General features: G+C 41.3%; 1 protein-coding gene across 1 annotated transcript in view; it reads left to right on the plus strand.

Annotated features, from left to right (window-relative positions):
- The window catches only part of SORCS3 (sortilin related VPS10 domain containing receptor 3), a 526,629-nt gene extending 515,420 nt beyond the window's left edge, over positions 1 to 11,209 (plus strand). The window contains exons 26-27 of the mRNA XM_063133247.1: positions 10,214 to 10,374; positions 11,145 to 11,209. Coding sequence (XP_062989317.1) covers positions 10,214 to 10,374; positions 11,145 to 11,209 — 226 coding nt within the window. The remainder of the gene's footprint in view (positions 1 to 10,213; positions 10,375 to 11,144) is intronic.
- Positions 11,210 to 12,767: the final 1,558 nt, after the last annotated feature.

Here is a 12,767-nt window from a genome sequence, read left to right on the forward strand (position 1 = left end):
AGGGCATGTCTACACCACAAGGGTGTAGGGGGAGGATCGCGGACTTACCAGCTTCTGCGATCGTCCCTGGGTGTCTAGATGGCCGCACGACATCCTGGAAGGACGTCGCAGCTGCCATCTTTTTAAAAAACAACAACGAGAGGAGCACACTCACACTCCAGTGCCAAAGGTAAGGAAAACACAAACACACACCACACATACATGACCCTGATCCCCACCCCCAATACCCATTGACTGCTGCTATGCAGCTCTGTGCCCATTTTACAGTCCCTGCTGGGAGGGACTGTCTTCCCTCCGCGGGGAAGACAGGGCAACCCAGGAGCAGTGGCCACGTGGGATGGTCCTGGAACCATGGAAAAGTAGAGTTTTCTCTGGTTCCTGATATCCCGGATTAAGTCTTTGCTAGTCCCAGGTTTATTTATTTATTTAAAACATTTATATCCCGCTCTATATCAATAAGATCTCAGGGCGGTGTACAGATAAAAGGTTGCCCTGAGGATCTCCTGTGCATCATGTGGATGCACAGGGACAATCCAAGGACTACCCCAGGAAATAGGCATGGTGTAGACATGCCCTTAGTTTGCTCCAGTGAGCATATGGAGAATGAGTGTTAAATCAAAATCGTACCCAAACTAAAATGAATTTAAGTTTCATTGAAATAATAACTTCAGATATTCATAAAAGTATGATTCAAAATAAATGACCTAAAATGATTAAAGCATGCCAAAATAACAGCTGATATCTAACAAAGCAATACAACCTCCTAACACCCTTGCCAGCCCCACAAAATTAAAAGCAAAAGTGGTGGAAATGCATTAATTTAAAGAAAAGCAATAAATGAAATATAGCTAGAATAATATTTAAGGAACACCCCTAAGGTCTTACTAGAGTAATCAATATATTTTAATTATAGAACAATCCATAATGTAGACCATTCCTTAGCTTGAAAACAGGCTTGCCTCCTAAGTCTTTTCAGTTACATTTAGGTCAATCCTGCACACCCACTTAGCAGTAAGCATGCACAGGACTGCAGCCCAAGTATTTCTAAAATAACACCGAACATGGATATCTACCAAGCTTGATGTGTGGAGGAAAGAGGATGCTCAGGTGCAAGTTGGACTATGAGGAAATTGTAAAATGAAAAATAAGGAAAAATGTGGGAAACAATGAGCTGAACTGAATCTGAGGGCACAACCCTATGCTTGTTCATACAAAAAAAGTCCAACAACTCCCAGGATTCCCCAGCTAGCATAGATGCAGGATGCTTTTCTGTCTAACATGCATAGGTTTTTGTCCTAACTGCCTTTGCCTAATTGAAGACTAGTTCTGTATTGATTAATTGCAAAACCAGTTTTAGTAACTTCTTTCTTCGGTCCTCCTAATTTTGGCCTTTCTTCCAAACTTTCTTATCAGAAATGAAGAGTCATAAATATCTGTACCTCAGAATTCCTCTCTGGCACCAAGTGAAGAAACAAACCTTATTAGTCAACATAAATCTGTCTTCCAACTTTTAATTGGGGTTGGAAACAGAAGAGCCTTTAGCAATAAGACTGAAATTAAAAACAGAATGATTTTCTAGTGTAACAACATGTTAAAAAACAAATGATAAGACTAATGCGAATTCACAAGAAAAGAAAGTAGCATAGAGGTAGGGAAAACATGTATCAAAAACATACATTTTTGACAAGCCTACAAGAAAACAATCAGGCCATAAGAGCAGAAGGGGAAACCTGCTGTTACTAATAAAAATAAAATTATATTGATGACGATGATGATTAAATTACCAAATAAGCATTAACTTTGAAAAATTCACTCTCTTCTTTCTAAAGGAAAATCTCCTGTAGGCAGAATCTTAAAATTTACCATAATTATGTAAGAAAGCAACAAAGCATATATGTATTCTCATGCATCTTAACACAAAATATTTTAGAAATAATTTGTTGACTCTGCCCTACATGCTCCTTTGCTAAGCATCATTTTAATTAGTTCTGTATTATTTCAAGCCAAGGCAAAGAAAATTTAGAGAGAAGATCTCATTTCGATGTTTATTTTAATTGGGGATGAATTGTCCAAATGAAAAATTATCCTCCAGGAAGATCATCATGCTACATGGAGCTAGCCACAAGCTAGCCAACCTTTCACATGTCCATGTTTTATGACACGTCCATACTATTTTCAAAATTCAAAAGTCCCTGTTTCCAGAAAAGCAGAGGAAAAACACCATGGTGTTTTGAACCAAGGTTCACAGGAAGCCTAGGCTTTATGGGCTTTCTCCTTATCTATAGCTCCTCAAAATCCAGAAAACAGTCCAAACAACGTAGCCAACTAATAATGTCTATTCCAGCTTTGAAAAAGAGAAAACAACTTTTCCACCCCCTCCCAACTGAAAACTTCATGGAATTTTTGATGCCCCTGGAAGGGATCAACATTTCTCTCCCCTCCTTCATGGAGGATGGAAGGTTCCTGAAAATGGGCAGAGAAAATCGGTTCAGTATTAAATGCTGCAGTTCCATTTTGTCCTGCTGCACAAAATGGTCAGTCCCAGACTTGCTATGTCTTACTGCATCAGTGGAAAGAGGGGGGAAATTAAGATCAAGTGAAAAATGCTCCATGATTCTAATGGGTGAACTTAACAAAAGATCATGAGATTACATTCATAAATGTACCTCAAACTGTCTCCAAACTAAAACAAAACAAATGAAAATGAGGAGGCAGAGGGTCCACCTTTGAACAAAATACCTTTGCACATTTTAATATTGTTATGATCCCTTGCCTTTCAAAGAAAGGCAAGGGATCATGAAAAAACTTCTTTCCATCTTATTCTATTCCCTGTTCTTTTGCATTTTTCCGATTTGTTTCCCTATCAAAGTTTCTTGCCTCTCAGAAGAACAGATGAGCATGTCCAGTGCCACGCATGCCCCATGGGAGTTGAACAATAAAGCTACATCAGTGCCAGAGAGGAGTTTAAATTAGGGATGCCAGGTGCAAGCCCAGATGGGCTCTGTGAACTTGATGGCCTTTATGAAGGGTAGGGACCGCTTCTCTCTATGCGGCATATTCACACGTCTACCTGTTGTACCTGTCTCATCTCATCCCTTCTCTATGCTTACAACTGCTGCAGCATGGGGATGGAATGCCACATTTTGCAGCAGATATGGGATAGGCTCACTGCATGAATGAAGGTGGAGAGGAAGAATGCAGCTCCTTAGATAGGAAACTTCGCTTAAATAAACCACTTGATGTGGAGTAAACCTGTAGAGTTCAGCCAATGCATTATTAGAAAGCAGAATTCCTACGGCACGGATCAGGGTCTGCTGGGCTGCTAGTATCAATACTACTACAACTGTAATCCCAGCTCTTTACAAGGCTGATCACTGTTTTTGTTGTTGTTTTTAAATGCTGCTGCCTTGAAAACTTCTTGGGGGTAGAGATGGAATGTAAAACTTGAAATGAATGAAAGAACTTGTACAATTCTAAAATTAAGACAGGTTAACTATTCAAGGGGGGGAGGGAAGCTGAATTTTATGTTATCGGCTGCTGCATGATTCATGTTTCTTTGGGTGACCATAAGTCCGGTTTTGCCCGGACATGTCTGGAATCAGGGGGGGGCAAACCCAATCTGGGGGGAAGATTGTGATGAGGAGCGAAGATGTAGCCCCGCCCGTTGCCTCGTGTCGCTCTCATGCTTGACAGCATGAGTGTGACACGAGGCAGGGGGCGAGGCTCAGTTCACTCCCTGCCATGAGTGGCTGGGGACGGGGAGCGAAGATGGAGCCCTGCCCATTGCCAGCATGAGTGTGATGTGAGGCAGGGGGCGGGCCATTCTAGGATTCAGCTGGGCAGGTACGATTTCGGCCACCCAGCCGAAGCCTACAGCGACGCTGGGGGGGGGCAGCTCCACGATGCATGCATTCTCGGACTTCTGGGAATGCATGCGCCCTGGAGCCACCCTACCAGAACCGCTGTAGGATTCAGCTGGACGGGCGCAATGGCACCTGCCAAATTCATTCAATTTATTATTGTTTTTATATAGGAACTTGCCAAAAATCCTTAGATTTCTTCATAAACAGAATGGGGAAAAAACAAAATTCAAAACATTCAAATAGGAGAGAAAGTGATGTCAACAGATTTGTCTATCCCTATGCGAAAAACATCAGAGCTTTGACAAATGATATCCTTGTCCCCTCTTTTCCTCCAATGCACACGCATATATGGACACATTTGCTCTCTCTCCCTCTCTCTCTCCCACACTCACACCCACCCTTTCATGTGTGTGTGCAGATGTGTGTGCCAGTGTGCTTGTGTTAGAGAGAAAGAGAGAATGCAACAGTCAGCTTGCTGAAGGCATTTTGAGCCACAAATTTCTCTGGGAATCTGATGTAGAGTACCAGATTGCTGTCTTGTATGAGTTGCCTTCTGTTTGTCTCCACTTATGCTCTGCTTTGTACATTGGTAAATAAAGCAAAGATTGCAAAGAAACCACACATGCCCACTGCTCATACAAAGGAAATCAAACCCACATAGCACTGCTTCTGAAGCTTCACGTTACTCATGGGGGGAGCACACAGTGATACTCTATAGCAATTGCTTGGACCTGATCTCATCAAGGAAGTCTATTAGCAATGTGTACTTTTGTGATTAGGCAGAGTCTCAGCCGGAATATGGAGCTTCAGCTTCACTAAAGTAGGGAAAACATGTGTCTGCATGAATTTTTAATTTTGCCAATCCCTGCAATTGGCACTCTGCTGGCAAACCAGCGGGCCGTTTATTAGGGGCCTGCATGGAGCAAGACACTTAGGTGGCTCATTCAGCATTCACGTTACAAACTGTCCTCCAGTCTTGGGAGACTGGCTGTGTGAGCTGCACGGGTACATGGAGGAAATCTATTAGAAAATAAAAAGGACCGTGCTGCAGGGGTCGGGGGAATGAATGGTATTAAGGAGGCATATCGAGTTTGCATTGTTTTTCTCCTCTATTAAGCTAAATGGAGACTCTGATCTATAGCAAAATATACATGTCTTCATAGGGCTTTTTGAGGAGACCACACAGGCTGTAGAAGTGCATCTGCTTCTCACAAGCCTCACACATGCTAAGGGGAGCCTGTGCTGATCCCTGGCTCATCAGCATGGCCAGTGGGAAAGGAAGTTGGGTCACTCACTGTTACCATCACGGCTGCCTGCTTTCTTGATGGGAGCAGACCTTTTCTTATGAGAGTTCCTACCCAGGATGTCCTTCTTTCCTAAAATTATCCCTAGTCAGAGCCACATACATTTCTGGTCTTATACACCAAGGGCTCATCTACACCTAAGGGTGCAGAGGGAGGGAGGGAGGGGATTGTGGCCTTACCTGTTTTGGCGATTCTCCCCCAGTGTCTAGACAGCTGTGCAATGTCTCACAATTGTGCTCTAGCACCTGTAACATTTGTTTTTTTAAAAAAACTACAACCATTTGAACTGTTCCCCCCATCCAGCCCTGATGGGCCTGGACGGCCCCCATGCAGCTCCATGCCCATTTTAAGAGCCCCACTATTTGCAGGGAGAAAGAGAGAAGGTGGGAGGAGGTGCCACACCATCCGAGGTCCTCGGTATGGTCCCAGGACCGCGGGCAAAATCAGAATAACCAAAGTCTCGGTTATCCCAGGAAAATGGAGGGGTCATCCCTGCTTTCTCCCGGGATCCCCTGTGCATCATTTGGATGCACAGGGTTGATCTAGGGATGACCCCAAGATAAAAGTATGGTGTACACATGCCACCAGAATGTGATCTGCAGAGCCATCTCTGTATATTTAAGTCTAAGTCTCAAGTGGGACTTAATCACCTTAAATATATCAGAGGCATACTAGCTTAACAGCTCACACTATGCATGACAGAAAAATAAACAAATCACTCCATGGCCACTATGCTATACTGCTGCTGTGCCTCTGTTAGTTCTGTTGAGCCAGTGGAACTGACCACTAGAACAACAGGAACTAGTGGTTCCTGAAACAACCCCTGGAAACTAGCAGAAATATCCATTTCCAGAACAGGCCAGGTCAGTGGAGCTTTTGTGAGCTTCATTGATCTGTGCTGTTCTTTTGGTTGTTTCAGGAACTGCTAGTTTCTGTTGTGCTAGTAGCCCATTCCACTAGTGTGGAAGTAGTGTAGGATGCTGCTCCATGTTTCCACTAATATTGATGACCAACCAAAACTGAGGTCAAATCATGGTGGACTAATAGAGTGTAGACCATCTTTCCTCAACTTAGTGCCCTCCAGGTGTTTGGGACTACTTCTCTCAACATCCCTGACCATTAGTCATACTGTCTGGGTCTGATGGGAGGAAGTTCAAGGGAACCAAGCTGGGGAAGGCTGGTGTAGACAATGATGGGCTAGATAGTTAGAACAACGGCCTGATTCACTATGATGCAGCTTCCTATGTCCCTAAGCATACCATGGCCTGAAAGTTGAGAGGGAGGCTCAGGGGAAGGCAATCGAGCAGGAAACATGCCATCTTTCTTCTGGGAGATGCTCACCTCAAATGTTCTTTCTTCCTAGGTACTACACACAGGAAACATCAACAACCATTACACCAAAACTGCATCCACCATTTGCATGCATAGCAAAATCCACAGTAAGGCAAATATTACCGGTTTAACGGGCAGGTAATCTACCTGGAAATACAACTGAGTAACAGTGCAGGGCAAAGGGAAGCAGGAATATATATATATATATATATATATATATATATATATATATATGAGAAGGCTGAGATGAGGATGGAGATGAAGCTTTGGAAAGCAGGAAGGCTCTTAAGTAATGCAGAGGAGGAGGAACCAGCAGGAAGTGCCTGGCACTCCCTATTACGTATATTTTTGTGGACACATTTCCATGTACCTTCTCACCATGCTATGTGCTTTTGGGCTGCATTTTTGTAGGAGACTGGTTATTCTTTGGAAATGTTCGGGTTTTTACGAGTGGGAAGCCATAGGCAGGTGCCTGGTGTTCCTATTAGTGAATCTCGCCCAACTTTAATCTCTTCTTATTCTGGTAATAAAATCTCTTTCTCCTTCCTGTCCTAATGAGGATTAACAGAGTACTGCTAACATGGAATGTAGGCATCTTTAAAATGATGGATTGAGAATAATTTAAGAAGTGGGTCCAAGACACATGACTGTATTATAAAGAAAGCAGGACAGAGCTGTTAAAATGTCAATGGGATAGCACTGCTCCTTCTCAACAACATTTGTTTTGATGTATCCAGCACTGAAGAAGTTAAGACCGAGGCAACTGCTGCTGCTGCCTGAATCCTCTTTTGATGCTTTTTTCTTCTGCTCTGCCATTCACAGAGAGGTTTTATTCCATTCAGAGAGCTCACCGTGCACAGCGTGGTGTCTTTTCATAGATATGGAAGGGAGAAAAAAGTCTGCTAGTAGGAGGGATCCACACTCACTCTCTCTCTCTCTCTGTCTCTCTCTCTCTCACACACACATCCCTCTAATAAGCTCTGGGTGTCTCTGTATATCTTTCCCATCTATTATTTTGAAAATGCATCTGTTCAGGTCTTCCCTGAAAGATACACTGATAAAAGCCCAGACTAAGCTGGGATCTCAGAGCCTCATTGCAAAACGGGAGCTTTTTGCTTTTATCTAGACTTTCTAAAACAGCAAAGACAGAAACAAGCCCTGAACTCTACCTAACTTTAAAAGACCCGGCAGCCAGAAGAAATGCTGAGAGCAGAAGCAGGGGAAAAAGCCAGGCAAGCTTTCAAAGCAATGATGAGACATTATATGAGCTATTACTGACCTAATTTAGATGTACAAAATCAAGCAAGCATACACCAGAGCTAAATGATCTTGGTTATTAATTTGAAAGAGAACTTGGAGGATATTAAAGGGGCTTAAAAGATGATGAAAGATTAGAAATAGGGTTAGCCCAGAGAAAACAAGGGGGCTGTCTTCACAGCACCGAGTTGGTGCCACTCTATTGCCAAAACCCACGGTATCGCTGAAGCGGGGTGGCGGTGAGTAATCCAGATTAAGGGAGGGAGTGTGGGCTTTCTGGGGCCATTAGGCTCAGCAGACCCTCCCCCTGCTCTCTGAACAGGCAGACGGCGACCAATCAGGTGTCGCCAACTGCCCAGCCGCAACTCTGGAGCGAGGATAGACAGTGGAAGGACTCTACTCACCTCGCTCCAGAGAAAACAGGGTAAGTCCCCAACTTTTTTTCTCTGCAGCTCCACAGGAAAGTCCCAGGGTAGGTACGTGTTGACTGCTGCATCGTATAATTAATGCAGCACCACCCTGGGGCTTCCTCTGTGTTTAGGCAGCCCCAAGATTAAGCAGCAACAATTACTTTACCACCACCCCTCTCCCACCCCTATCCATTTCATAGGACATAAAAAAGTGAAGGGTCAGTTTTTCACCCTGTCCACTGACAATAAGGGAGAAGTCACACAAACATTTACTTAGTGGAGAGCACTGAAAAATGTACCTCATGGGCATTAACCCTACAATGAGCCACATGTTTCTACTAAGGCTGTTTTTTCTTAAATATTTTCTAATGTTGGTATTCTTTTCTCTGTGATATTCCTTGATGCAGCTAATCAATTAATGAGATAATATCTTATTAAACAATCACATTGGTTGTTGTTGTTGTTTTAATGCTGTTCGGTGCCCTTTTGTTTCCCTGGCTGCCGTTGCTTCTCAATATCATTTTGCTTCCCTGGTTCCATTTGCTATCTTTGTGGCTTAATCTGATTGGCTAGGGTAACTCACATGATTCTAATTATTTACATCAGCCATTTTGCATATATATGAAATTTGTTTCCGTTTGCAAATCAGGCAAACATGCCCTATTCCCAAACCTAAATGTGACCAGGAGCACTTTTTTTTTGAAAAAAGAAATGTTTACTAATTCCAGGTTTGTGATCATATTCAAAACTGCAGGTTTATTATTATTATTATTAGTAGTAGTAGTAGCAGTAGTAGTAATATTTTATTAAATGCATACTTTCAAATGTACATTTTTTAAACAGAAGCACACATCTTTTTCACTTCAGTCAATTTGCCAAAAGTACACATTTATGAAAAATATGCACAGAAATGCATATTCCTTGTATTTGAAGTGCACACTTTTCCTATTCAAACAAACCAAAAAGAAGTTAAAAATGAAAATGGGAATGAGCCAAAATGAATTTTGAAGTGATTTTTTTGAGAATTTAGGCGAGGATGAAAATCGCTGGTTCACCCATCTTTATTATAGCATTATAAACAAGTTCATATGATTAATCCCCAAAAATATTTTTTAAAAGGTTGTCCTGTGTGGTTGTGGATCTCCTTTTATAAAAGATTTCAAGACAGAACCGGAACTGCATGTCTCAGATATCTCCTGAACTGCATGATTAATCCATTGTTCCAATTCCATGATGCTTCCTTCCAATTCCACATACACCCAATTTCTGCCACTGAATAGGAATTTATTGGGTTAGAATTCTAACATGCGAATGTCCTGAAGACAACGACCAATAACGTGATGAGCAGTTATGTGATTAAAGTGCTGAACTGAAGTTGTCATTCTTCTAATATGATGTTGATAAATTATTTTATCTGTACAATCACCCTGTGCAAAATGACGTATCTCCCATTTTTCCAAAAGGGATTATTTTAAGCATTTTAAGTTTGGTTGGGTTTTTATGTTCTATTGATTTCTGTGAGAGAGTTAATAGATCTTCTAAGCACCATTTTAATTACTATTTTAGCTGAAGCATTTTTATCCCTCTTCTCAGCCAAAAAGGCTCCTAGTGTAAAGAAAGGCAGTCCCTGCCTGCAGGGCTTACTATCTAAAAAGTCATGATACACAAGGAAAAGGGAAGGGAAGAGGAAAAAATAAGTAGACATTCAACACAGCTGGTGGGTTGGATCTGTTTCCTCTCCCATCTTTTGAATTTTTGTAGTGCTAGGACTGGTAGAATAAAAGCTTAAGCCTTTCAGCCTGCCGGATCTTGGGTACCTCCTCTACATATAGATTCCACTGCAATCTATACAATTTAGGCCAGGCACTCTCATAGATATTTGTTTGCAATTATATTGCTATCGTGCTTTGTTCGTCTGATTTTTTGTGATATAGTCTAAATGATAAACCATTTAAAACAAAAACAAAAAACTTTCACTGTAGCTCAGAAAGCCCAAACACCTAACAGAAGATCACCTTATTTCCTCTTTTCCCTGTTTTAAATATAGGAAAATCCCATGGATAAACTTCTATGCTCAGGTCCAGCATGACAAGGAACAGGAAATGATTGGTTCCGTCAGCCAAAGTGAAAATGCCCCCAAAATCACTCTGAATGAATTCACAGACCCAGAAGAACTCATGGATAAAGAGCTGGACACACAAGTTATAGGTAAATATAACATGGCTGCTCATTCAATGAGATCTCAACAACTCGTGAACATACAGAATACTCTCTTGCTCCCAATTTTCCTCATCAATGAATATGTAGTGTTGACTTTAGCCACATCTGTATTAGAAGGAGCCATGAAAAATAATTATTTCCTGGACAAATATTAGAATGTTATCCTTTCTGTTGAGTTTAGTGCTTCAACTCTTCACCGATGAGAAAAAAGTAGATTTTGCAACAGATACATGGAGTAAATGAGAAAGGAATAGACAGAACATAAGTCACTTCATGAGCCATGGACCTAAGGTAACTTAGGGTGGCGTAGTTTGGACTGGCAAATGGTAACAGACAGACCCAATGATGGAGGAGGGCACTGCAAAAAAAAAAAAAGCTAGTGGTTCATGAAAAGCTAGTGCTTCTCCTTTGCAATTTGACTTCTCCCTTCTACATTCCCACTAGCAGTCACTGTCTGTTTCATCTCTCTATGCTTTCTAAGCAAAGGCAAGATCACTTCTGTGTCATGTTCACTACCTAAACGTTTTAGCATTTTTATTTTTTAAAAAATCAACATTAGTGAAAGTGATAGTGACAACAAGATTCTGGGATTGAGATGGTGACTGAAGAAGCCCCATGGCCATGCACCAGGGCAAAGAAGAAAAGCTATGTAACAAACTATGCAGTGGTTGATACATAATCAATATCCAGAATGAGATCATGGTAAAGCAGGCATGTTGGGTGACCTACACTGACTCCTCTGTTCTCCTTTTCCTTAGGAAGCATCTCAACGATCTCCAACAGCGAAAGCACAAAGGAAATACCGAACTGCACTAGTGTTTAATAACAGGAATCCACTCTGAGAACGTTTTTGAGTTTTTATTTTTAATTATTATTATTATTATTATTACAATGGGAAAGGTTTATGGTATTATTATTATTATTATTATTATTATTATTATTATTGAGGGCTTCAAGGCGTGGGATTTTGTTTTATTTTCTAGGGCCACATCCATAAATTCAGCATTTGGAAAATTGTATCATAGAATAATGTAAGGTTTGATGGAAGCCAGGAATAAGTATTTGGGAACAATTTTCTATTTCCCTATTCAGAGAAACAGTGGGCCTCCTCTGCCAGTGGCAGTCTCAGAAGGCGATTTAATTATTCATACCAGGCTTCTTCCTGTCAAATGCAGGGTTCCCCCATCACTTAACAGCCTGCTGGATTCAGTCCACTGAGTATATATATATCTTATCTTGTATATCTTTAAAAAGAGGGAATAAAGCCTTCTGAGGTTAACTGTTTGGGTTCTCATGAGGGTGGGCAGGATGCACAAAATGACCACTGACAGGCCTGACCAAGTTTATGAATGAGGCCCTCACTGGTGCATGTTAATACTGAAGATACTGATGGCATACTGTAGATAATTATCATGTAAATATATTTTTATTTCTTGAGAAATAATTTAATGTTTAGTAAAAGATAAATTTAAAATGAATAAACCACACACACATGCACACACCTTCACACCTACATAAGAAGCAAAACAGTTCACTGGAAACCAGCAGTGAGCAGATGTGTCACACACGTGAGGTCTGAATGTGTAGCAGTTGTCTGTCAGATTTAACTCTTCTTTCTTTGTATTTGATCTACGTTATGGAGGGGAACTACCCAAAGAAGGAAGGAAGTTTCAGTGATTTTAGCATATCAGTTTCAAACACTTCAACACAGTTAAGATGTTTGCTCTTCCTTTGAGGCAGAATGGGGAAGAGTAAAACCTTGTAATGTATCTAGCAGGAAGGCTCAGAAATACCATGCTGAATCCATGATTTTTCCAGTTTTATTAGCAGGTTGTGCAGGAAAATGTACTTGAGAAAATCAGGATATTGAGGCATCTATAGATTTCTAACCCGTGGTGTTGGCCACCACAACATTGTTCCTATCATACCGCTGTTTAGCTTCTAACCCTGAATCTTCCCCACATTTTTTCCTGCCCAATCATAGTCACTGCCAGTATGGCTTTAGCACATTTCACAGTAGTTTTGCTGTATTTCCAGTTTCTGAGTCAGCAAATGATGATGGAGAAGTAGGTAGACCTACTCATGTCTCTGTGTGGTTGCTTCCAGCCTTTGCAGTTCTAAGCAGCTGTTAAGTGAAATATATCTGAGCTCAGAAACGTAAGTTGTTGCAAATCATCATGGTATTATTATCCCTGCACTCAGACAGCAACTGATCAGCCATGAGAAATAATAGGATAATGTTACAAGGATATGCAGGTACTGGACCTTTGCTTTGCCATGACGTAAATGCAAATTTTATTCATGGTGAATCAGATTCTGATGATCTTAATTGTACTGATTAATATTATGCTTGATTACTTGGCTACTCAGAAGTCATGTCC

Source organism: Elgaria multicarinata, chromosome 8, assembly GCF_023053635.1.
Source record: "Elgaria multicarinata webbii isolate HBS135686 ecotype San Diego chromosome 8, rElgMul1.1.pri, whole genome shotgun sequence".
NCBI lineage: Eukaryota > Metazoa > Chordata > Lepidosauria > Squamata > Anguidae > Elgaria > Elgaria multicarinata.